Below are 25,832 nucleotides of genomic sequence, written 5' to 3'. Positions count from 1 at the left end.
ATATATCAAATATTATAAAATATTAGTAATTGTTTATGACAAGTCCAACTAGGATTTTTCAAAATTGTATACAAGATGTGACAATAAAATCAAAATTAAAACAAAACCAAAATGTCAAAGTAAAAGTGAAAACCATGTTAATTTGCTTTTTTGATCGAAAAGAAATTATCCGCAAAGAGTTTATTTCACCTAATGAAACTGTCAATCGACAATTTTATTGTCAAGTTTTAAAAAGGCTTCGCAAACGAATCATTTTGCATCATGACTGCTCCTGCATATTCAGCCATTCTAGTGAAAGAGTTTTAATTTAAAAATCCATCACAACATTGGAGCATTCTTTGTATTCATCTGATTTGTCTCGTGATTTTTTTTACTTTCTCGACTAAAAAGAATCATAAAAGGAACATATTTTCAATCAGTTTCAGAAATTTAGATTAATGTAACGCGGGTATATTAAAACAGATACCGGAAAGGGAATATCAGAGATGCTATGATCAATGAATCCAACGTTGAAATGCATCGTATATAGAGTCTCAAGGGAACTCTACCCTGGGACTGCTTTGCAGGCGATGGTCTCACACCCATTTAATTTTGAAAATAAAATTTTTAAATAAATTATTCTGGAAACTTCATTATCACACCTCGTATATATCTTTTGGTATTACGATAAGAATCATGTGTATAGTGAGGAGAATTATGCAGCGCGCAATGTACATTATTGCCGCGAGATAATAACCACAATTATGCCACGAGATGCTTTTACATCCCCACAAATTTTAGGGAAAGAAGGCGGTAAACTCTTTTGTCGGTGATTTCGAAAGTGGTTACAACGACGCATGAGAAATACACACTCGCTTTACTAAATGCAGCGCGCGCTTCACTTATTCATGTGTCGGCGGGCAATTAATTATACGTCGTATAATACACAGCGGGCAATTAAAAATTGAAATATTGTAATAACTCCTAGAGAGAAAGAGAGAGAGAGAGAGAGAGAGAGAGAGAGAGAGAGAGAGAGAGAGAAAGAGAGAACGCAATGGATGTCGACACAAAGCGCGATACGTGTCTAGTGCGTTATTCACGATACGCTTGTATGTACATACGCAGTTAATGCGGTTCGTTCATATTATGCTACCGGCTACCGTGTATTTTAGCGAGATTAATGAGTCCAAAATATGGAAGAGTCATTAATATCAGATCGCTCTGTACACGCACACAACGCCGTACAGTTAAGCGATTTTTTTCCCTCCCGCCTGATGTATCCATAAATGTCATTACGCGTTTAATAATGCACTATCATTATGATTTATCATGCGCCGTAAGCCGTCAGTTGTTCGCCCCGAGAGAATTACATAACGCATAGAGTGAAAAGGATCGAAAAGATCCAGTAAGCTATATAATTACCTATAATTCGAAGGAGACTCGACGTTTAATGGATAAAAATTCAAAGATTAGGGGTCCTAATAATGAAAAAAAATTCAGCCTTCAGCATCCAAAGATCCAGAGCGCTCAACGATAGAGATCCAAGGACGCGAAAATCTTAAAATTTACGGGGCAGAAAGATCTTTCGGTCGTCTTTTGATCGTAATTCTCGTTCTGCGGTAAAATGTATTCGACGTATTCGTTGTATGCGACGCATAAAGAGAGCCATTCTGGACTCGCGACCGTCGTGCCGGAAAATCTCAGAAAACGCACCGTTTGTGCGGAACCAGGAAGAGGAAGGAATTCTTGGCAGTTCGGATCGATTAATTATTTAACGAAGCTCCCTCACCCTCACCCTCCCTCACTTTTCTCCTCCTTCTCCTGCAACTCCTCGTCGACCTCCATCCGCGTCCCGTTTTGCTCTGCCCGCGTGTTTAGCCCCGAAGCAGCGCCCGTTCGTTCGTCTATGTTTCCATCCCCTGCATAACCCACCCTCTTTCCGCCTTTCTCCTTCTGCGCGTCCGCCTCCCCTTCTCTCACTGGTGCTTTCCCCCTCTTCTCTTTGCCCGGTCTGAAATTTCATCGTGAACGCGAGAATCGTAACTTCGATCGCACGCAGCGACTGCCCTCGGCTGCCATACTCCCCTCAAACTCGCGCGGGGTTGGTATTGGTACAACAGATACCTACGTAATTACTTCCCCTTTGATGAGAAAACTCGCGATGTTACGTACGTGCGCACGCAAACAGCGAGATGCGCGGCGTAAAGAGCGACGAGCCATAACAGAAAAGAGGAAAAGACGAGATTAAGGTGGGACGACAGCTGTTAGTAGATATCTTATCTTAAGCTCAAACAAAATAACAATTTTATTTTAAAAATCATCGAAAAAATCTCTCCAACAGATAAATAATACACGTGAAATACACATTGATGATTATATGCAAAAATCATCTCTAGACAATAATCGATCATCTCGTAATGACCGAGCGATCTCTACGTATAGTGACACTTCCGAAAGTATAACACACAAAACTTGAAGAAGTATGAAACTCGCAAGGGCCAAATATACACGCGGCGGAACGATAGAAAAGCCAGTCAAAGAAGGATGACGGTGACAAGGGGGGAGGGAGAGAAAGGGGGTGAGTCGGGCGCGATATGGTAGGGGTGCAGGATGCACACAATTAAATGGCCCGATGGCTGGTGGACGAGGCGAGGGAGCACAAAGGCGGCGCGGATCGTTCTTTGCGCCGTTAAAAAGCTCTCCTTTTAAGCGACCAGAGGCGAAAAGGTTCTCCTCTTCCTCGTTGTAAACACTCGCTCGCTCGATCTCTCCCGCGTTTATCTCCCGTTCTATTTTCTCTCTCTTTACCCCAGCCCAGCTGCACGTCTCTAGGGAAGGAGAAGAGAGTACGAGGAAAAGGGAGACGAAGAGATGCTCTCTCTTTCCGATCTCTTCTCTCCTCTCCGTGAATTTCTTCGCGTATATACCGGAGTATAAACGGCTCCACCTTCTTTCGGTGTCTCGTTTCCGGGGTGACGTCTTTCAGCAGAGTCAGCGCGCGGCAAAGTCGTGCCCGAAGACGCGTAGATATACACGTAAAATCATCTCTCTCAGAGGTCAGATCGCGAGTTGGGGATATACGAGATTTCATAGCGCGGCTTCCCCCGCTTCCTCCATTTCCTCCGGGAGATTGGGATCGAGTTCTCTAACGTATGGTACATACTTTGAGGTATATTTAAAGAGTGCCGAAAGGACGCGCGTCGATAACACGACTATCGGTTAAACGAGCACCTTGTACTCTGCTCCCCCTTTCTCTATCCTCGGTATCCTTCTACCCTTCCTCGTATTTCCTTTGCAGGTTACCGCCGTTTACTGTTTACTGGTTTGCGGTATCATATTTACCAGGATTTATCCCCGCAATTTATCGCGCTTACGGTTTCAACCCCCTTTCGCGGCCCGAAGTAGCGACTGTGTGTTTTACGATTACGATACTTTTCGGGTTTTTTTATCTGTACGGTTGTAACGTAAAGAATAATAAATAAAGCCTATACTTTAATTTATCTGAAAATATCGTTAATTGTACATTGTACATATAATACAGGTTGAAATGTGAAAGATCTGCCACTTATGTTTTATGATTACGAATCGTGTGATTAATTCGCCGTTGTGTGACGTTATATAAATAATTATATATAAAAAATTCTGAATCATAAAGTCTTCCTTCCGATTACAATTCACGGAAAATGGCCAGCCATTAAAATAAATTTTATCGTGTTCGCGAAAGCAAGATAAGACACGGAATAAGTCTTTCTTCTACGTTGATATATAAAGATACTTCGGTCTTTATTAAAAGTGTCTTTCATGTAACAAAATCTTTTCTTTAGCTAACTGAAATTAAAATTGTAATTATTATGAAAATATTGTAAATGAATTTTATCTTTTATTTCAATTATAATAATTGCAATTTCGGTGGTTTTACATTTCTATAACTTTGCGATTTTTCAGAGTCGCGGAAAGTATAACTTTAAAAGTTTCACAAACAGGTAATTCTTTTCGTGTTGTTTTTTTTTTTTTTTTTTTTTAATTACACGTCGATCGCGCGGCATCTCTTCTCAGAACGAGAGGACGACAAGGCAATAATTAGGCCACCGAAAATAAGCCAACTAATGAAGAGAAACGCGGCCGATCGATAGTTAATTATCACACACGGAGAGAGGGCTGGCCTTCGGCGGAGAGAACTTGCATTATATCCCAATTTGTCTTTTGGAAATAGAATTTTTTTTTTTTTAATTCGCCGCTGCTCCAGGCGGTCAGGTCAGGATCGATTCGCATGCGGCGTTCGTCCATGCATGCATGCGTTATTACACACCCTGGCGCGATAATTTAGTTCCGGGTCGAGTATACGCTTAATACCTACTACTTTTATGCCGCGCCGGTGCGGCATCGAGCATTCGATAATTATTCGGCATTCGATGAGACCGGCCGAATAATTACACCTGCTTGTCCGCGGCATTTAATATAACATATAACAAATGTTATTTGATCCCGCGCGTATATTTTATCGCGCGAATGCATACGTCAAATAACGCTCTCATCCGATATCGGAAGCACGTAACAACTCGCCGACAGAGAAGGAGATAAATAATTATATATGTATCAAGGAAAATTGTAGATCTCGCCTTTTATACACATCTCCTTAAGGCACCGATCGAAGATTTGTCAGAATTGGTTAAATAAAAATCGACGCGACAGTCTTCAGTAATGAATACTGTTAATAACGCACGACGGTCTCACATTATTCGTACCGCCATACATATTTAACGTCCTTTGAAGCCCGTGCAAGGAAATACGTTGCCTGGATAATGAGCGTGCATTCCGCTGCATTCGTGCGCTCGATCGCCTGACCCCCCTTTCCCCTTTACCAGTCTGTGTTTGGAACCCCGCCGCGTTTCGATGCACGCGCGTGCATAATCGACGTCACGCGCGGATAAATACGAATTAGCGAAATATCGGTATTTGTGGTCGTAGTCGAAGGCATTTCCCCCCCTCCCCCTCTTTTTCTCTCTCATTCGCGTAAACGATATTTCCAACACGTACAGAAAAGAGAGATGTTCTCGCGGAAGAAGACGATCATATTTTTTCCATTCTCTCCCCTTCCTCTTTTTTTTGCACCCCCTCTTGCACCCCCTGCGTGTCCTTCCTATTTCCCCTCCGACTATTCGTCCTCCTTCCTGTCTGTCTCTCGCTCTCTTTCGCCTTTTCTGTACTTCCTTTCGCCAACGCGTTGGCGAATTTTCATACGGCAGTGCGATATTAAAGCCCGTTTCCCTGGGATATTTGCACGTGACGAAACGCAGAAAATAGTTACGTCGCGTCGCGGCTCTTTTTCCTTCGCGCTCCTTTCTGTTCCTTTAATGGAAAACGGAGGCGGACGGATGGATAGACAATATTTATTATACTCCGGAACTCCGATCTTCCCCCTTTTGCGAGCGACATAACAATGTAAATACATATAGCTGAATGAAACTACGAGAGATACGACGCGCAATTGTAAAACTAGCTGAAAAGAAAAGTAACGATTATATATTTCTATATTTATATCGCGAAGTAATTTCGCAGCCAGTCTCCGCCGCAAAAGAGAGGATATTGTTGAACGAAATGAAATGCGAATTAACATTATAACATCGCGTGTATTTACGAGATTATGTAGAGAATGTTTTAGAACGATGCTCAATGCGAATAATACGATAAGGAATGACGCGTAAATTTTCGCAATCGTAACGATTATTCCCCTGCCAGTTGTGGACGCACATCGCATTCCGAAAAAGCGGGAATGTATTTTATTAGAACGCAGAGCGTTTTTGCACGAGAGAAAATATTTCGCGATATTTAATAGTATTTACAGTTTTCAGATCGCGCGTAACATTAAAATCGCGTTTTACGCGCCATCGATGACGCACAGATTCACGTATTACGAGGGAAAAAAATAGCGTCCGTGTATACTTGTCTGATTGCAAATCCCGCGTGTACGGATGTATTGTCCCCATACGCGCGAATTAATCCGCGGCGGCGTTTTGACGCATAAAGTTCGGCTTCGTCGATGAGCCGTTAATTAGCCTCCGCGGCACGGACGTGGTATCAAATAGAATACGCAGGATTCCGCACGGCCTCTTCGTAAAACCGGAATTGTGTTACCTCACGCGCAAATAATACGTCCTACTAAGGATTCGTATGCGCGGTCGAATTTATCGAGAAAATAAATTCGCTTATACGATTGTAATGAGAGCTCCACTAATCGTTTCGTATATATAAATATGTCATTGTTGTCACAGAATAAAAAATTATATTTTTTAATTTATTATTTAATCTATAAATTATTTATTAAGAACGTTTTAATTTCTAAATATTTTCTGAATTATTTTTATTTAAAGAGGTGTGTAGAATTTTCGTCGGTTTTTCTCGGTAACGTTTCATCTCGTTAGCAGCACAGCGCTCCTTTTATTCTAAAGAGAGAGCCGGAGACTCAAGGTTTTCCAGGCTTGACCCAGTCCCCGATCGAGACGAAACTTGGTCCATTCACACCAGCGGACAACTGGCAAAGTTTCGCCGAGATATACACCTACGGGGAAGAGAGCCTTGTCCAAGTTTTGCGGTCCAACCATCGCGCGGACCGATATCTAATGCGTTATTCACGATATATTCGTATGAACGGTCGACGTGACTCCGCTACTATTATAGTATATTCGGTAATGAAATTAACACGCCCCGGGAGTCCGGTGCTAATTAATTTCAAGCGCAGCAGCGACCTGCCCCGTTGTTGAAACGTTATCGCCCGTTAATTCTCGACACCGGCCGATCGTGTATTTCGGGGAAGTTACCGGGATGTTTGACGTGCCTGGTAAAGACGTATCGCGGCGTGTATAAAGCGCAAGTGTCTCGGGGAAGAGGTTTCTCCGACCCCGCGAAAATCTCCCGCGAACGACGATATTAATATTCAGCGAGATAGGAGGGAAATCTTGCGAATCGGAAACGAAACGCATCTGGAAACGCAAATACCATCATCGTACTACGCATCTGCAGTACCGGGACGGCATTGTTTTTTTCTCCCGGAGGAAAAACAAGCGGGCGTGGACAATATCGATTAAACGTTCCTCCGCATGAATTAAAGAGACTGTAAAAATTTGTTTACCTCCGGGAGCCACCTCGTGATGCGGTCGGCCGCATTTTCAAATGATTTAAATTTCAAATTGCACTCAAATAATGACCAAGCCCCCCCGGAGGCTTGCACAGGCGCAGCGCTTCCTTCTCTGCTTCCCGATCTTTCTCTTTCGCATACAGACGAGAGACTCATCAGAAAGAAAATCATACTAGAAACAGTGGAACTTCAATCGTGCGAATTAATATGGGAAAAAGAGGCGAGTGGACAATGCAATTAGGGTAACGCGGCCATTAATCCCGTGGCGCAACAGATTTCTATGAATTAGAATGTTTAAGATCCTTTATTGTCGTTATATCGAATTATGACGAAAAGTCAGAGGCGAGAAATTATGTGTCAAAAGAAATTAGTTTTCTTCTCTCATATATCAATCATCAATCGTTCAATAGTAGATTAATCAAATATAATGAAATATAATTGTCATAAGGTCTATAAAATATGCTAGGCATATATGCAGATGAGAGTTATACATGTGCATTTACTAATGCATGAAAAATAAAAAAAGGTTTCCGTATATTTTAATCCATATTATCAGAGACTCGAGTGAAATACGAAAAAAATTAATTCATTTCGCAAGAAAAAAGAATTTGTTCGATTGTTCACTTCTGAAATTATAATTTGATGTCGGCTTCGATAAGGAAACAAAACTTTTAAATGTTTAAATATCTAGATTCTGCTGTATAAATCTTTTTATCACAAGAAAAATTAATTCTTTAAGTATTTTTTTCAAACTTTACAAAAAATTAGCACATTGCAAACTTTAATTGTATAATAAATAATAATTAAGACGCGAAGTGTAATATTTAGATGAAAATTTTTAATTTTTTTCAATTTTACCCGCTTGTTGATTGCACATTACAGCTAAATGTTTTCTTTTACAGACGGTACGCGTGACAGTCGAGGCAACAAGGTGTCGAAGAGGGCGAAGCCGCTCGATCCCGACGAGGACGATTATTACTATGATGATCCGGTGGACGAGAGGAACAATCCGACGAACGAAGCGCCAGTCGTGCCACCCGGATTCCTGAGCCCGTCTGTACGCGAATATCTCGATCTCGGTAAATCGATACCCGGTACGTATAAACAAGATTCATCTCTCGCGCAAAGTTGTCCCTTTGTAAGTCGCTCGTCGACCACCGACCGATCCCGGTTGACAGAACTCGATCACACTGTTTTTTTTTTCTCTGGAATCCATTCCTGCTCGTCTTCTTCGTTTTATCCACCCTCTTTTTCTCATCTTTGCTCGCCTTTTCCTCCCCTTCTTCCCTCTTTGACATCGAGTGGACGCATCGCGTAAAAAAATCGACCAATCATGTTGCACTCGAGAAATAAATAAAACTGAAGAGGAACTTTACACTCTGAGACGGAGAAGACTCACAAGAGACTTGCCAGGGAATAATGAGGAAATGGAGAGAGCAGGAGATATGACGAAATAAGCAGAGAGAAAGAGAGAGAAGACAAGTCGATTGCGTTAAACGCGTCTTCCGTCGAACGCGTATCTTCCGTATTCTTGAGCAGGAAATATTTCATGCTCGACGGTGCCAGACTGCGAGAAATGCCTGGAACGTGGGAGTCACGCGCGGAATTGACCCTTTTCTTTAAAATACGTCTGCGATCACCCTGTTTTATTCATAAGGACGGCGGAAAATGCCCCCGAATCCGCGAGAAATACACAAACGTGCATAACGAATTGAAGAATCTAATATCCATTCGCGCAATCGTCAACTTGAAACGGAGCCTTATGAGAAATGATTTCACCGAAGAAAGATCTTAGCAAGCTTGATCTCTGCAGAAAAGATATAAGCACAAAAGATATAAACTGATATAAGCCTGCAGGAAAATGTATAAAATATTTTCACAGGGATGTGAGCAATTTTATAAATCGATTCTTCCCGACGTATTTATTTCTCCCTCAACAAAAATATCAAGGTACTCCAACATAGCTCTTTCAATTATCACCTATTAACTTTAATGAAATTTTAATATAAAGATCATTTAAAAGATATTTGGATAATTAAAGAGTTGAAAGAAAAACTCGAAAGAAACTCGCGATTTCCGATAACGTCGATAATTTTGGCACACATTCTACGACACTATTCCCTGAAGTATAACTAGCGAGGATAGGCACCGTTGATGCGAATGAAACATCAGGTCGAGCGCGATACGCTTTGCCGGCTGCGCTGCGCGCGATTATATAAGATTTGCCGGCCGCAAATGGATGGGATTTAAATCTAGACGAACGATGCAATACCGCCGCTGCGTTCATGAACACCCTTCAACGGGTAATCCTGCCGACAATAGACGGCAGGAATGAGGAGGAAGATGCCGGTGCGCGAGCGGAAGTATATAACGAAATACGTAGCCGCGCGCATACCTCGACGAGCAATAACTTATCTTCTATATATCCGCTTTCTTCTTATAACTCCCCTCTCCCCTCTTTCTCGCTCTCTCCTCTCGTCCCTGTACCTGCAGTCGCATAAAGCACGTTTCAAACCGAGAAACTCGTCGAATACGCCCCGTCAAGGAGAGGTTCCAGCAGCAATTTCGCTGATATTCCGCAGCTAGCTTTCTACCTATCATCCCCTTGTGTTCCTCTTGCCGCTGTTTAACCGGGCTCTGTCATTCTCTCTAACGCGTTTCTCTCTGCTGAAAGTTTCTCTCGCTTGATATGCGCTCGTCAGCTGATCGATACGAATTTGCCGATATCGGCATTTTTAATCCCCCTCGTTTGCCTGCCTTCGGCCGATCAACCCATTAAAGTTCGCTGGCAACTTTATTCGAGTAATTACTGCCGTCAGAGTAGCTGTGCACTTATACGCGGCACCGTATAGATTTTTTTATATATATTATAAAAATTAAATTTTATCGAAAAAAAGATTATTATTTTATATTACAGACTGACACGAACCGGAGCAGTCTGTTAATCAGGGCAATATAGTTTCGTCAACAACTTTCAGGGAATTACGAACTTTAACGGATTAAATTCTGCTTGAATTAAACATTGATGAGTTTATCGATAAGCGCTTTAAAAGATCGCTTATAGAGGCTTGAAGTTGTTGTACAAAATTATCAACTGTTATATTGATATTAGATTGACTTTCATTTTCAACTTACGCAACGACGTATAATAATATAATTGTTTCCAAGACAATATGTCGTTAATGATCTTAATGATCTTAAATACATAATAAAATATGCATCCTAATATATAAGTTTGGAAAAACACATCGTGTTATGCGCGTGATGCATCGTTTCGTTGTCTGCCTGTTAGTTTTCATCATGGAGCGAAGGTCGCTTTCGGCTCTAAAAATCATTATTTTAAGGTAACAACATTAGCGGCATCGTAAATTCACGTCAGAGTAATTGAACGAGAAACGCTATTAATCTCGACTTCATCAGTGTGACGGAGCCTTCTTCTGGCATGATTCTCTATTTTGTGGAAAATTTGCAAAAATTATATATATAAAAAATAATAAAATTTAATACAAAATTAACGATTGTGTGATTTTCTAATTTAAATAAATAAAACAAATGCGCAAAACGATATCATGCAAGAGATTCGTGATGCATTCGTTCGGTTGAAAAAAAATAACGAAGAGCTTATCGTAAAGAATAGGTGCCGTAAAAGAAGGAGAGAAAGAGAAAGAGAACTAAGATTAAGTGGAGTATTTTTAAGTGGGAGAGGGGGAGGGGGAGGGTTTATTCTCAAGTTATCGCGATAATCTTGTTGCCCATTAAACCCGCGGTCGTGTCGCGTTTAAGCACGATTTATGTCACTTTGTGCGGCGGCTAATGGGTTTTCTTTGAAGACTTGCAATTTCGACGCTGACCTATCGTAATGCGGGCAGGCAAGCAGCATTTCGCTTCGATTTTCCTCGGTCGCCCTTCGATCCTGGGCCGTCGACGTCGGTCGTCGCGCTTTACCCGTCGTCTCTCCCTTTAGCCGATCGATCGTAAAATATTTGCAGCCTTCGGAGGGAAAATTTCTATAATGGAGTTTGCACATCGGAGGGTAGAGGCTGCGCCGGCTGGGCAACCCCTGCGTGTGCACGTTATACGCGATAGAAGATGTCGACCGAACTGATTTATAAGTGTACATGTATATAACACATGGAGGGAGAAGGGGCGTGTATAAAATTCATACATTAAATTAAATACGATTGAAAAAAAATGTTTCTTTACGGAGAACGCGACTATTTATTTTTGCGTCCCGTCATCGAAACGCGAATAATATGCGTATATACGCGGTTAATCTGCCGACCATTGTTCTACGAGATCTGATTATTTGATAACGCGTTAAACGTATTCAACCGTGCGCGATTAAATCGATCGCGCTTTCGCTGTAACGCGCGAGTGTTGCGCGTTTAAATCCCTAAATGCTCTATAACTGACAGACGGCGCGATAATCGTCTCGACGATGATAAATAATATATATGCATCGATTATAAATAAATTCGCGTCGTACATCGCACGTTTATACGGAAATAAAATGTGAGAATTATAAAAATGTACAGAAATACAGACGAAACGTATATGAGTTGAATGTTATAAAAAAAAGCTTATCAAAAATGCGCAAATATTTTTAATATATTCTCCACGCGGGCGCGAGGGAAATAATTTAATAATATTCCCCCGGATATTTCAATATAAATCAGGGATAGATTTATCGGCGCAGTCATTTATTTATCCGAGCAATCCGATAAATGTGCAAGCGCGACGTCAGCCGTGAATTTGAGAAATTTTGTCCGAGCGACAGCGTGAAATTCCGCGAATATCCATCGACGACCTTCGTCGACGTTGACGTCAATCTTGAAACGATAGCAACGACGATGACAACAACGACGACAATAACGACGATGCGCCTTTCGTCGACACGACGAGGACCGATTAGCGTTTGCAAATTCCCAAACAATGCACGAGGAATTTACGACGTCGCGTCGCTGCTCTATCGTAAACTCCGGTGTGTCGGCTAACTACCGTGACACCCTTCCAACAAGGGCTGATTATGACGCCCCGAAGCAGCTGAGTTGTCGCAGGGCGCAAAGGAAGCGAGAGGCCGAGTCGATGGGGAAAGATGATAGTGTAACGAGAAAGTGACAAAGGCAAGGGACAAAAATAACGAGATGAAACGCGAAGAGATGGAGGAGTAAAAATAGCGGATGAAAATAAAAAATAAAAATTTTCGCTTAATATAGGGAATTTGAGAATAATGAGGTGAGAATATTTATATCAGGAAGATATAAAAAATGTGTGTATATACGTGTCGTGCGTGCATTTTAAAATATATATAAAACGTATTTGAAACGTGCACAATATAATGGACGTGTAATTTGATAAGAGTGAACGCAAATTTAATTTAGTTGCATCAAAAAACGCATAATGGATATCGTGTATTTTTAACTTTTCCACTTTCATGTTTTATGACTTTTTTTTAGTATTATTTGTTCCTCCCAGCATTACGCGTTTTATATATTATTTATCCGATATATAATAAAAAATTCGAAATGTAAAATATATCTTTTTATATTTTTCGTTCGCTTTTTTCTCTCTTTCTGATACAACGCGAGCGCAAAATAAAAATCATCCCCGGACGAGAAGGGAGAAAGAAAGAAGAGCGAATAGCTGGGACGTTGAATCAATACGATAGCGTAAACTTATGTATCTCATTGACTTAACAGTTTCTCAATCTCCCGAAGGTTCGCACCGGATGCAAAACCTCTCAACCCCCGAACCTGAGCTCGATATACCATTCTCGGATAGGATAATGAAATAGTCTAACCCCGGACAAACTCTGCACCAACGTGGCTCTCCATGTCATGGTAGTTCCTGCGGAAGCGAGTTACGCGAATCAAGTGCTGGGACAGAAAGAGAGAGAAAGATAGACAGAAGCAAGAGGGGCGAAAATACGGAATTCGCTACATACTACTTCTTCTTTTTCGCCTTTTCTTTCTTTCTCGCGCGCATTTCCTCTCTCCATTGCGCAAAACTAACCAGGTACATCTTTACGTGCAATTCATGACATAGGGATACAATGGCGGGGAAGAGGGAGTTAACATAAGGGAGATACAGAGGGGCGTACAAACCAGGAAATAAAGAGACGAGAATGAGAGAGAGAGAGGGAAGTGGAGTCCATTGGAGGGAGATGGACGGAGGGAACAATACGGGTTGGAGGGTAGTTGCAGCAAACCTCGTCCTATGCGCCTGGCTGACTTTATGACGATGGTTGGCACAGTTGAAACGTAAAAGAGAAGAAGACGGAACTCTGCTGGGGACGCAGAGAGAGAAAGATAAATTAACACAAGCGTGATCGTGGATCATGCAGATGTCGAAGTCTCGCCCTTCGTCTGCGAAACGCGAGCGTGTAATTGTCAGAACGAAGACAAATTTACTTCTAAAAATTATTTGTATGCTTCAAGAGTTCTTTATATTTTTTGTACAATTTATGATTAAATAACGATTCACATTTCATACCATTAAAATTTTATAATTAACGGCCTACAAAATGATAATTTGTTCTGTACGTTTATTTATATAATTTTATATTAGGATACACAACATATATTGCATATGTAGTATAAAATCACAAATAGAATTTTGTCTCCCGTCGCGAATTATAGATTATTATCGAAAGCGGATTTAAATAACGATTCGTATTTGTTCCGTATACGCGATTTATAATTAAACGATGATTTATTAAATTGATTCGCCAAAACGAAGAATTAATTCTGTCAAACGATACATAATTAATTCTTCTTCAATATTGGAAATAATTTTCAAAAAATGCACGAAAAATATGCTATTATCCCCGGGTTTTGCGAGAGGAACGACGAGAATCCTCGCACGTGCAATTAATGCCACGCTGCATCGTTCGCGCCGTTGAAAGGATTAATATCCCCCCCCTCCCGCTCGTAGAACAAACGCGTCCAAAGTGTAAACGAATGAACAGCTGGATAATCACAGGATACGAACTGTTTAATCGTCTCGGTATGATTCGAAGCCATTTATAGAGCTCTCTATGTCTCATTACGCACGACGCGGCTTGGCTAGGCTCTATATAGGCTCGGAGCGTTCTCGTTGCATAAGACAACGCTTGATATCCAAAAGCGATTCACTTCCACTCACGCGAGTGCATTTGCACGCACGCATGTGCGTGCATCGAATATACATGTATGTATTAATCGGCAGAAATGCCGGAGGATGTCGAGAGACGAAGCCTCACCTGATACTCGTCTAGTTACCTGCACAAAGCAACCTTCTCCGTTGAGATATCGACGTTCGTCGTTCTGCCAAAAATACACGAGACGTTTACGTGCGTGTACGAATATTATATATCTATATACGTACATACGTGTGTCTATGCTATGCATACAAAAAGAGCGCTGGCGCCGAGCCCCTTCGTCGTGCAACTTCGAATTAATGATCGCGTTATCGTGAATATAAGTCGTTAAGTAATTACATGTCTTGTATCTCGCGCGAAAGAGTTAATCAACCTGATCCATTGCTTCACGTCGTCCTGACGATGCGGATTATGATGTTAACGCAAGCTACCGTCGCGACGCTCTTTATCTAACGTCTCGTGTCGCGCGAGTATAAGAGTCTTTTTGGGTTCTGCAAGTTTTGCATATAGCATTTCTCTTTATGCTGTGCAGCGGCGATTTTAGAAAAAAAAAAAAAAATCGTATAGCGTCGCTTCTCTTTCGCGAGTGACTCGTTGATCGAGAGAAAGTTGAGGAAAGGGAAGATATAATCCTTCTCGATGTCTTTATAATTGCCGGCGACAATAATAACGTCAATGAGGAACCCTCGGAGAGACACGGGGGAGAGCAAGAGGGGTATATCTATTATCGTTGGTACTCGTTAAAGAGTTCCTACACGGTGAAAGAAGCAAAGAAAGGCAGAGCCAGAGAGGAAAAGACGAGAGAAGAGATAGAGAGAGAGAGGGAGGGAGGATCCTTTGATTCGTGTACATCCCGTTTTGCTTATTTATTCTGCCTCAGTAATTCAAGACAGAAGTTTCTCGGCGCGATCCAGGTCTCTAACGTGAACTTTTCATTGCGTTTCCCCAATACATCCGGCGAAGAGAGTTCCGCGATGTCGTCGCGCAAGGAATATCGAACTCTGCAATACGCGCGTTCCTACAACTCGAGTCGCAAAAGGAGATCGCGCTGTCAAACGACGAGCAGAGCGTTTCTCGTTTGAGACATCATCGGGCAAAATAATCGCTCGTACGAATAAAATTAATGTAATTTAATTTCGCGTAAAGTGTACGAAAAATATATGTATCTATCTGTGCAGCATTATGTTAACGATATAAATTATTTTTCTTTAAACGATATATATATATATGTGTCAAAAAATATATTCGTCCACAAATATTAACCGACTTAAAACTGCGTTTCTGAAAAAGACGATTTCCCGCTCCGATCGTTTGTTCAAAGCTCAGAGGCTCAGTCAGCCGAAACGTTATGCTCAATAAAGAAGTTCTTTAGACAAGTTAAGTAAAATGTGCCAGGGCACAGAAAAGGATCCGGCAAGGGTCCAGTAGTTCGGCGACGTTTAGCTTCGTGATCCGCGTCCGAGACTTGATTTTAAGAATTCGTATTTTAACTTGCGAAGGAGAGGAAGACATGAGATTTTATAAGATTACACGCGAGAGAGGAGAAACACGCTATTCTCTCGACGGCAAAGATAACAAGACCCGGAGAGATTTTGGCCATGTGCCAAACGCGTAAGATTCGCAAGAACAGAATTGCTGAGCCCGCACGGTTCCCTTAAAGTAATGCTAAAAAGTACTCGACAGAGATAGTCCGGGCGATCCAGCATTTTCTCCGATTGGCGAAGAAAGTTGAAAACGAGGTCGACGCTTATTAAGAGAGTTCCTTCGCTAACTCTACGAGATCGCGCGCCCTAAGTAGAAAATCTAGTCAATCGTTTTAAAATCTTATATTCGTGATTTAATTGCTATATTTCAAATCGCCTGTAAAAGAATGCCACGGAGTAATTTTGCATAAAACTGTCAATATCGTCTGATTTTTGTTCTCGAGTTCTTTTAATTTGAAAAATATTTTGTCATACAAGTGTAATAATTATTATAAAAATGATGACAAATTAAAATATCTGATATACAAATTTTCCGTATCATATGAACATTTGTTACACTATTAACATATTTTATACTATTAACATTAACAGGGTTTTTTTTGCAATGTACATAATTCTGCAATTTTACACGAAAGAGCTACTTAGTAATTACAAGAACATCGCTTGGTTTTGTTTCGAGCGCGAGTATTCCTGTTTAAATAATTTTGCGTCATTATAGCATATCCTGTTTTGTCCCTGGATCGCGAACAACTTCATCTCTCCACTTCCGCTCTCTCCCAATCTCTCCATCTCTCTCTCTCTCTCTCTCATTTTCTCACACCATCACCCGTCTACTCCTTCATGTCTCTGGCTAGCTAGCTATTCGAATCTCATCGGGCAACAAGCTTAGTTTTGCCAGACAAGAATACTGTCGTTCGTGAGAGCGTGCCCGACGAAGGCGAAACAACGAGACGTTCCTAGCAAGAAGAATGTAGAGAGAGAAACAGTACAAGATGTTTCAAAGTAGATTTATAATGGAATTATGCCGAATAAATTCTGAAGACATATCCTTTAATTAAAATCTGTTTCAAAATTATGATATTAAATAAACAATGCTAAAAATATTTATATGAATTTTATATTTAATATAAAAAAAAAACCATGCACCTATTTTATGCAAAGATATTTTCTAAATGAGACTTAACTATTTATAGCTGCAAATTGTTTCTATGAGAAGTTAATTAAAATTAATTACCTATTTCAAAGCGAGAGTAAGTTCTGTTAAACCATTAGACCTGCGAGTTTTAATTTTTATATTTTTTAACATTTATAGAAATCTGCATCGCACATGCAAAATTAAGTTTATTTAAGAATTCTATATATTACTTGGCGTGTTTATTATTTCCCTTACACATTTGTACCGTACTTTTGGCTTTCCAGCGAGTCAAGAAATTTTCGCGTCGATATCACCCGACGGAGACTCGTTCAAGTTAGCTGAAAACAGCGGATTGGCCAGACTTGGTCTCGAGCGCGTTGCAGGAATACCGATGCGACGAAATGGACCGGTCTGTAAGCGCGCACAACACCCCGGGAACGTATACAGTACGTGCACACCTTCCACGAGAGACGCGGTCGCATAAACTCGACCGTATCGCACCAGCATCCATACGAAATTCGCAGTTTGTGCCGCTTGTCCGACCTGTTTTGTCAGCGGAAGAGATTCCACTGCAAACGCTCGTTGTCTCGCTTCCTCTCTCGTTGTCCCTCCCGCTCCCTTCTCTCTTTCTCTCTCACCTTTATAGAGTTGGGTCCGCGTAATTATAACTTCGGTAGAATCCACGACGACAACACCGTCGAACGTATTCTCGAGCTATTCACCCGTTTCGTTAGGTGTGCTCGCGCACCGTGTCGGTCTAATTATTTCGTTTTCCGTTGAGCCTGAGGATCGAGGCGAGAGAGACGACGAGGACGGAAAAGTGCGATGGGGATGGAGGATTCGGAGGGCACTTCCTTGGAGCTCTTTTAACGGTCGCTTTAATGCGCGAGCCTCTCTCAACCGCAAACCGTTTCAAGTTGTCTACCTTTTGTTTTCACCTCCTTTGATCGCGATTTCTCTTCGATTCTAGAATCGTTTGTTTACACTTACGTCGATATTAATTAAGACGTATTAGTTTCGCGAACGCAAAATTATTTTGACATTTCCGAGCACATGTCGCGAAAATTTTGACAAAATTAAAAAGTTTCTTATTTCTTTTGTGTAAAAAAATATAACCCGCAGAATTAAACAGATACAAATTTTCAAATGCAATTTTGCAATATACAAATATAAATTAAATTATCAGACATTCAAAATGGTCTTTAATTTTTTTAAAAGTTTTATTTCCTTGGAAAATATTTTTTATTTCTTAATTTTCGATACACAATCATATCACACAATTGTCTGAATAAAACTATGCGGAAAACTACGGCCTTGTAATGAGATTCAAATGGCTGCGATTGCGAAAGTAACGAACAGATAGAAACGAAAATAAAAAAAAAAAAAAAAAAAAGAGACAAAAACCTGCTGGTGCATACCGACTCGTTTAACCCCTTCGCTCATTTAAGCAGTTAATTCGTCCAAATCGCTCACCGCTTTGCGGATTTTACGCAAAGGGAATCCGTAAGCGCTGAAATTACAGCTGGAGAATAATCCGTGAATTATTTAAGGCCTCGAATATACGATCGAACGATATCAAGCGGGATGATGAAACATATTTGAATGTTCGAAGAGACCGCTCCCTCCATCCGCATCGTTAAAATATTGTGTCCGTAATTTGGATTAATCAAGTATATTTTGATTAAAAAGAATATTAAAAGAGCAGTATAGAGAGAAGTTTATATAACGATTGTCATTGCAGCATTGTCTCTTCAGAGCCACTTGTCATTTACATCAACCTTTCTCGACGCGGTAAAGACTTACGGTACTTCATTGCGATTGCAGGTCGACCAGGCACGGATTATCCGGTGCTGGGGAAGGTGCCCTACACGAATTTCTACTGCGACGACCAGTCCTTCCCCGGCTTCTTTGCCGACGTAGAGACGAGATGCCAGGCGTGGCATTATTGCGACATAGACGGCCGACAGGCAACGTTTCTCTGCCCGAACGGCACGCAATTCAGCCAAGCGGTATTCGTCTGCGACTGGTGGTTCAATGTGAGATGCGAGCTCAGCCCGAAGCTCTACGCCATCAACAGTCGACTTTACGGTACGCCTACCGAGAGCCCGACCAGACCTCACCGGCTGATCACGAAGGAACTTCTGGAAAATATCTTCGTGCGTAGGAAATGAAGAGGCCGAACAGGCGGAACACGCGATACTCGCCTCGAAACAAAGAGAGATAAAAAACGCTGTCCATTGTCGCCGCGAGTCTTTAACAATCCGCGCGAGATATATATCTTTTTATCCTCCGAATCGTTGTGAATCACGTTGCTTCAAGATTCGTTGCATTTGCGAACGCAGAGAGAGAACCGATCATAGTCACTTAACTATTCCATTATACTGCTGATCGACAAGCTAGCGTGAGTCTTGGTGCCTGGGCTCTATCACGACTGCGGAAACACTTTCACAGGAAACGTGAATTCGAGACCATCTGAGACGGAATAATCGGCCGCGAGGAAAACACGCTGGCGCGTTTATTCGGGATAATATCGTTCGAATTTCACGGATATCGAAAGGTCGTCGCGAGTCACTCGAGTCACATTCTGAATCGGGAGATTATCGGGAGGAGATCAATCTTTGTCCAATGAATATCGAAGCAATCGGCGAAAGACCTTTCCGTTCGCGAGCAAAACTAGGAGAATGCTCTCGTCGATGCTGAGCACCGCTGTGTCAATAATAAGATAGGAACCGGAGGTGGTCTTTCCGCTCGCGTTCACCTTTCCGCACCCACGTCCCTACGATCCTCAACACGGTTCTTAATCGTTGATGAGATCCTGTCCGAGACTCTTGTAGCTCTTTTCTCTCTACCGGCGTCTATTACGGACGAATGTCGTCGACGTCTCTCTATCGCGCGTCTCGTCGGTGGATAAGAAGCATCGGAAATCGATCGTTATGGCGGAAGTACGAGAGCCACGTGTCATCGACACACTTGCGCGAAAACCAACCAATCACGTCCGCAGTGATCGATCATCAAACCCGAACGCGATCTTCGTCGAACGACGATACTTTGTGCTATGATATATTTGGTAGACTGTCGCGATTTTCATTGTATCTTCGGTAGCGATTTTTTGTACGCTAATTATGCTTAGTAATCCAAGAATAGATCAATCTTGACGAAGTTTAATTACGCTTTAATCTTGGGGATTAAGCCGGTAGTTCTCGTCGTATATTTTCAGAAGTGAGTTTTTATACGCTAAATTATGTTTACATGTATATCTAATATAGGTAAATATCGTCAAAATATTGTTAAAATGTCTCTGTAAAAATAGTACCGATTGCAAACACACAAAGCATTTAACCGAAAATATTATCAACTTGTTAATATTGTTATACGAATCGTTGAGTGAAATAATAATGACTAAAAATGAATAAAAATTTGACATTTCTATATGCTAATTTTTACACACAATTATTCTGACATAACAAAACACGTTATGATATAAATGTTATATATATGTTATAAAAAAAGTTTCACTCTGTATAACTTCACAAAAATATTACGATTTACTGTTATGACTATATATTATTGTTTCATCCAACGATTCACAGCGCAAATAATATGTAATATTATTTTTTATATATACATCTATATTAAGAAAAATATGAGGAAAAATTATTTTATCCGAATAATCGTTGAAAAATATAAAAATTGCATTGTTTTGTAAAATATCGAATTTTTGCGACAGTATAAGTTTGCTATCTGTTTCAAACTGCGCCGCAAGGAGAATCATTTTGCGCGTGTGCGATATCGGGAGGGCGTAAAAGTTGATGCTGCCCGAAATCAATAGTCGATAATATGATTGTACACATTTTGATTGTGATGCCCGAACGAAGTACGACAACGGCAGGCTTGCCGGCAATTAGTAATGGCATGTTGTGCGATCGCGTGATATTGTTGCGGCTCGCGGAGCTCTGACAAGCCATCGTCACGCGACGAATTCTCGCTACGATTAATAAAACGAGTATAATGCACAAGATGACATGCGCAAGAAGTCCAGTCAAAACTGCGGGATGCGATTTTAATTCTTTTTTCTTTTTTTCATCGTATAGAAATACTGGTAGACACGACTAATAATCACCCTCGAGACAACCAACCCTCGTGTCTCGAGCACGCTTGACTTTCGTAGTGTTAATTAATTGTTGCGATTGTGAACCGTACATACGTATGATTTTGTGTAACGTCGCACTTGCGTTCGTAATGCTTGTTGTAAGCGCTTTCTGCAGTGGAATGAACAACACATGTGCCTTTACCTAATATCTTCGCGCCTTGTATATAATAGAGATAAATCATACTTGTCTACTACTAAGCCATTACATGCTAATTTTATTTCGTAGCACTATAAATTTGTTAGTGATTTTGTGTAAAAAAAAAGATTATTCAATCAATAATTAAAAAATTCGATGTTTTTTCAAAATTCTAATAAGCGCAATCGATGATTTAGGAAAATGTGCGAATTAAAAAAGATCTCCTTAAACTCTTAACGGATAATTAGTTATCTTCAATTCTTTGATATCCGACGAGGAATGTAATTTTCATAAACTCCCGGACGTTGTGCAAGAATGCAATTACTGAAATTTTTATTTAATATAAGGGAAGAAGCTTTTACGGAAGGAAGTTACGGTAAATTAGTTCGAAAACTTTTTGATACGGTGTATTTATAATGAGAGATGCCGACTTTTGCCAATTTATTAATGAGAAACAGTTAACGGAGAGACAATTTCAGTGAAACTAAAGATTACTTCTTAAACAAGTGGCGGGATTTAAGCCGGAAAGTTGAAGAGTCACAATTAATTTGATTACAAGAAAGAGAGGAAAATCTTATTCGTTTCGTTCGTGGTTTATACGTAGCGCGATTAAATATGCCTCATTAATTGACAGCGGTATATTTGATCGATTTCTATCTGTAACCGCGCTTTCAGATATTCGTGGTTAAATCACATTTAACTCGATTTATGTGTCGCGTCAACCGCAATCATTGACGCGAAAGCAATAATAAAAAAGGACGCGCGGCGATATAGTCTAATTTGGACGAAATTCAATTCAGTCCATTTTAGTTAAAAGTCTGCGCTATTGAAAGACGTGTCCTAAAGGCGAGGTAATTGACATTTTTTAAATAATCATGCATGCATCTGATGCACAATTTTATTTTTAAGACAAAATCGAAGCAATTATTTCTTTAAACAAATTTATAAATACGATATTACATGCTGATGGGACAATAAATGTGTAATCACTTTTATATATCTTCAAACTTAAAATTTAGACGCGATAAGGGAATCGATAAAGAAAAAAAAAAAAATGCGTAACGCAATATTATATAGTTTCTCGATAGATTAGACAGATTGAGAGTGTCTTTATTTTTATATAACTTGAGAATTGTTAAAAAAAAAGTTATCAACGATATTGGTTCGATAACTTTGGCGACGAGCGCGGTCACTGTGGCCACAACCGATTCAATCCCCTATACAGCGCGAATGAAGAGTTTTATATAAAATATCAGATATCCATGTTGCGTTAAATGAACCGCAAGTTGCATTTCGCGAAATAATTGGTTTTGTATCAGAATTTTTTTTTCCCCACAAACTGAGTTAGTGCGGCGCGATGGTATGTTTCGAAGTTTTGTCTCTGTGGTTTCTGTTTCAATTTTATTTTATCTCCTCCTTCGTTTCGAATTGAGCGGCCGGCATTTCTCATACTGCGTATCTATATCCGTAGACGTCCCCGCAATTAAACAATCATTAATTGTCACGTCGCTTGAGAGAGCATCTGATGTATAAATTATATGAATATCACGATATTTATTAATAGATATTTCAATTGTTTTGTACAATTGCGCGAAATATTAATTAATAGAAAATGACTGCTCTACGTCTCGAAAAGCTCTCGGCTCGATTTGTTGTATTTTGATCATAGTTTTACATACGAATGAGTCTTGCAAACGCGATGCGTAGACTAGCATGTGCAATCTTCACTTTGCACGGATGTGCGAAATCGTTTATTCAAAACAGCCATAAAACGAGATCGATCGGTGTTGGGAGAGCGCTCAGAGTTATTGTCCTGGAAGGTGGATTGGCAAAGCCAGAGAAGAACGACATAGACCGTGCGGTGCTCGCCGAAGGAGTCTAAGAATCCATCAACGAAATCAGGTAATCAGGTGGGCCAGCACGAACCACTTTCCAGGGATCCAATTTCGCCGGGAGTCTCACCCTCTCTCCCGCCCCTTTTCTTGCATTTTTCTTCCCTCCCTCATTTCGTGCAAGTGCAGTACGTGTGCGCAATGTGGTTCAGCATCCCCGGGTTAGTTCAATTTTGCGGACAAGCTCATTTCAGTAGGTTATTCAACATATCTAGAAATGCGCTCTATTTGAGATTTTTTTTAAACAAAGTCGAAAAAACACGCATTTCTAGACATATCGATAGATTGATACGACGTGAATCCAACATCGCAAACATTCGTCGCCAAACGCACGATATTTTTATAATTCGAGAAACGATTAAATAAGGTTTTGGAAAATAAAAAGCCAAAAATGTTTTATAAGCGACAATTGGGAATATCTGTCACGATTTTTCGAAATTTTGAGAAAATTGAAAAGAGACTGAAAAACAAAGGACGGATCATTCGCGAAGATGCACATACCACCGCGCCCTTAATGACAAGACTCTTTTGATGTCACTTTTAAAGGGGGATGCAAATGGACCGTAAAACTGGGCATCCGGATGGCTCATTTACGAGCGTAGAAAGTTTTTAGATTCGCGTGAGAATGGAGTTGACGATCGCGCGAATGAGAAGGTCTGTTTTATCGGTCTGTGAATTCGAAAGTAATTCTCTTGCTTGACAGTAGAACCGAGAGACCGCGCGAGACTAACTTCGCGAAGACGAGAATGCTCCTGTTCGTCTCGGCTTCCTTATCGATTGCACTCTTCGAATGTAATGTCACTTCGCGGTATCACTTTTATACCCCTTATACTCTTTACTGACGTGGGAAAAAGTTCACGAAAATCAAAACAATTATAATTAATAATAAGTCGAAATAAATAAATAATTAATCGCAATTGTCATCAACGCGCAAGATTTAAAAATAAAAGAAACTTTTCTTAGGATAATTTCCAATTTATACTGTCATAAAGATTGCTGAAAATAAATTTGCAATCTCTAAAGACTATTCTCTATGAATCGATTCGATGTAAAGTGTAACGATTCTGAAACACGATGTTGATGTTCAAACTGCAGTATATCCGCTATTTTCGCGGCCGTGTCGGCGAGAGACAGACACGCGGACGAATTATTTTCGTTCGCATAAACAAAGCCGCGACTTGAAAGGGGAGTTTAAATTGTTCGCTAGTTTTATGCGCCCGCGGCGCTCTCGTTATCCCCCTCGTTCTTTTTCGTTCTAGTCCAAACCCTCTACCTAATTCTCGATGTTCCTTCTCTTTCCTCCTGTTTTTATTTCGCTCTTTCTCTCTGTCTCTCTTTTCCCTCCCACCCTTCCTCTCGTTGCCCGGAAGGGAGAGAGGCGAATGCCCGCATGTTGTTGCTACTGTTGCCGCTGTCCATCAGGAAAGATCCCGTGATGCGAGTCTGCGCTTGAAGCCCATTGATTAACCGTTGTCTGCCGCATGCTGCGAGCGAAAGAGAGGAAGCGGAAGCGCGCGCGTTCAACGTGCCCACGAGCAACGTTTATGAAAACTTTGTGCATCGGCTGCACTGCAACGAATAAAATAACGATTATATCCCGGTCCAGTTTCTCTCGCTCCGCTCTCTCCGATCCGATCGCTTAAATTATCAGCGTTTTCCATTCTGTATCGCCGATTACTTGCCCCGAAGCCCAGTCATCGCCATCGCCGATAAGCAACGTCAAAGAGCTCCGCGCTGGCTACAGAGTCAAACGCAACGTGTCCACCCCGCGTTATTAATGGAGCTTTTTCCGGCTGGTTCTTAATATATTCCTATCCGATAAAATGCTGATCTTACACTTTGATGAGTTAGGCAAGTGTGCCTAGGGTTCGTAAATTATAATGCAGAGGAGCAAAATCGAAACTGCTAGAGGAATATTTATAAGAACACAAAGGGTGATTTTACCCAAAAATATTCAGATGAAAATTTATCCAAAACCTGCTTCAATACGAACATTGCAAAAATTTTTAAAAATTAAAAAAAAGATATTTATTCGTTATTTTATGAAAGCAGATTGTAAAAAAAATTTGATCAAAAATTTATATATTTTAAAGCTTAGATTTTTCGGTTATATTTTAGATTTTTATACGTTTCTATATGTGTATATATATATATATATATATATATATATATATATATACACACACACTCTGTATGTACATACAGAGACGTATAAATGCGTTCCGAATTCGACGCAGCGAATGAATATTTCCGCGGAAAAACAGCGTGTATTTTCAGGTTTTTTCTACGATGAGAGAAAGTATTTCCAATATATACGATATTTATGCCGATTGCAGCAATGTTCTCTCATCTCATCACAAAGGATTAAACCGACATTGTTCAATCGTGTATGTTATGTATAACCTGATACGACATGATGTTAACACGCCAGGCTTACGAGGATTACAGGCAAATAATGCCGCAGTGATCGATTAGCACGTAGCATCGTTCATATAAATTAGAACAATTTCCCATTGCATTTCCAACGCAATGACGCGAATAAATTAAAGAACACATATGCGGGTAATAGGAAAATTATACAAATCACTCACCGGATGAAGACAGCGATTAATTTAAATTATCGTCTTACCTGAAACAAAAAAAAGCATAATGTCAGTGTTTGTGTGAACTAAAAACGTATATTTTATTTAGAAAAATCATATATATATATCGACTAATTATATACTACAAACATTTCCTGCAATTACGCAGAAGGATATAATACAGTCGGGATTAGTTGGAGA

General features: G+C 40.5%; 2 protein-coding genes across 8 annotated transcripts in view; one reads left to right on the top strand and one right to left on the bottom strand.

The window, feature by feature from the left end:
- Nucleotides 1-21,215, top strand: part of LOC145939089 (uncharacterized) — a 56,752-nt gene extending 35,537 nt beyond the window's left edge. For both annotated transcript variants that reach the window (XM_083043182.1, XM_083043183.1), the window contains exons 2-3: nucleotides 8,017-8,208; nucleotides 18,696-21,215. In XM_083043182.1, coding sequence (XP_082899308.1) covers nucleotides 8,017-8,208; nucleotides 18,696-19,042 — 539 coding nt within the window. In that variant the 3' untranslated portion in view covers nucleotides 19,043-21,215. The remainder of the gene's footprint in view (nucleotides 1-8,016; nucleotides 8,209-18,695) is intronic.
- Nucleotides 1-25,832, bottom strand: part of Qin (tudor domain-containing protein qin) — a 153,537-nt gene that overhangs the window by 45,175 nt on the left and 82,530 nt on the right. Inside the window, exon 1 of one of the 6 annotated variants that reach the window (XM_083043163.1) lies at nucleotides 17,142-17,161. The exons of the other annotated variants lie outside the window; for them this stretch is intronic. The gene's annotated coding sequence lies outside the window, so the exon portion shown is untranslated. Of the gene's footprint in view, nucleotides 1-17,141; nucleotides 17,162-25,832 lie in introns of those variants that run through there. 6 annotated transcript variants of the gene reach the window in all.

The sequence above is a fragment of the Prenolepis imparis genome, unplaced genomic scaffold, assembly GCF_030444845.1.
Source record: "Prenolepis imparis isolate NDT839.2.m4 unplaced genomic scaffold, iyPreImpa1.0 SCAF_7, whole genome shotgun sequence".
NCBI lineage: Eukaryota > Metazoa > Arthropoda > Insecta > Hymenoptera > Formicidae > Prenolepis > Prenolepis imparis.
Note: the sequence above shows the minus strand (reverse complement) of the source record. Positions and strands in the feature narration are given on the sequence as shown.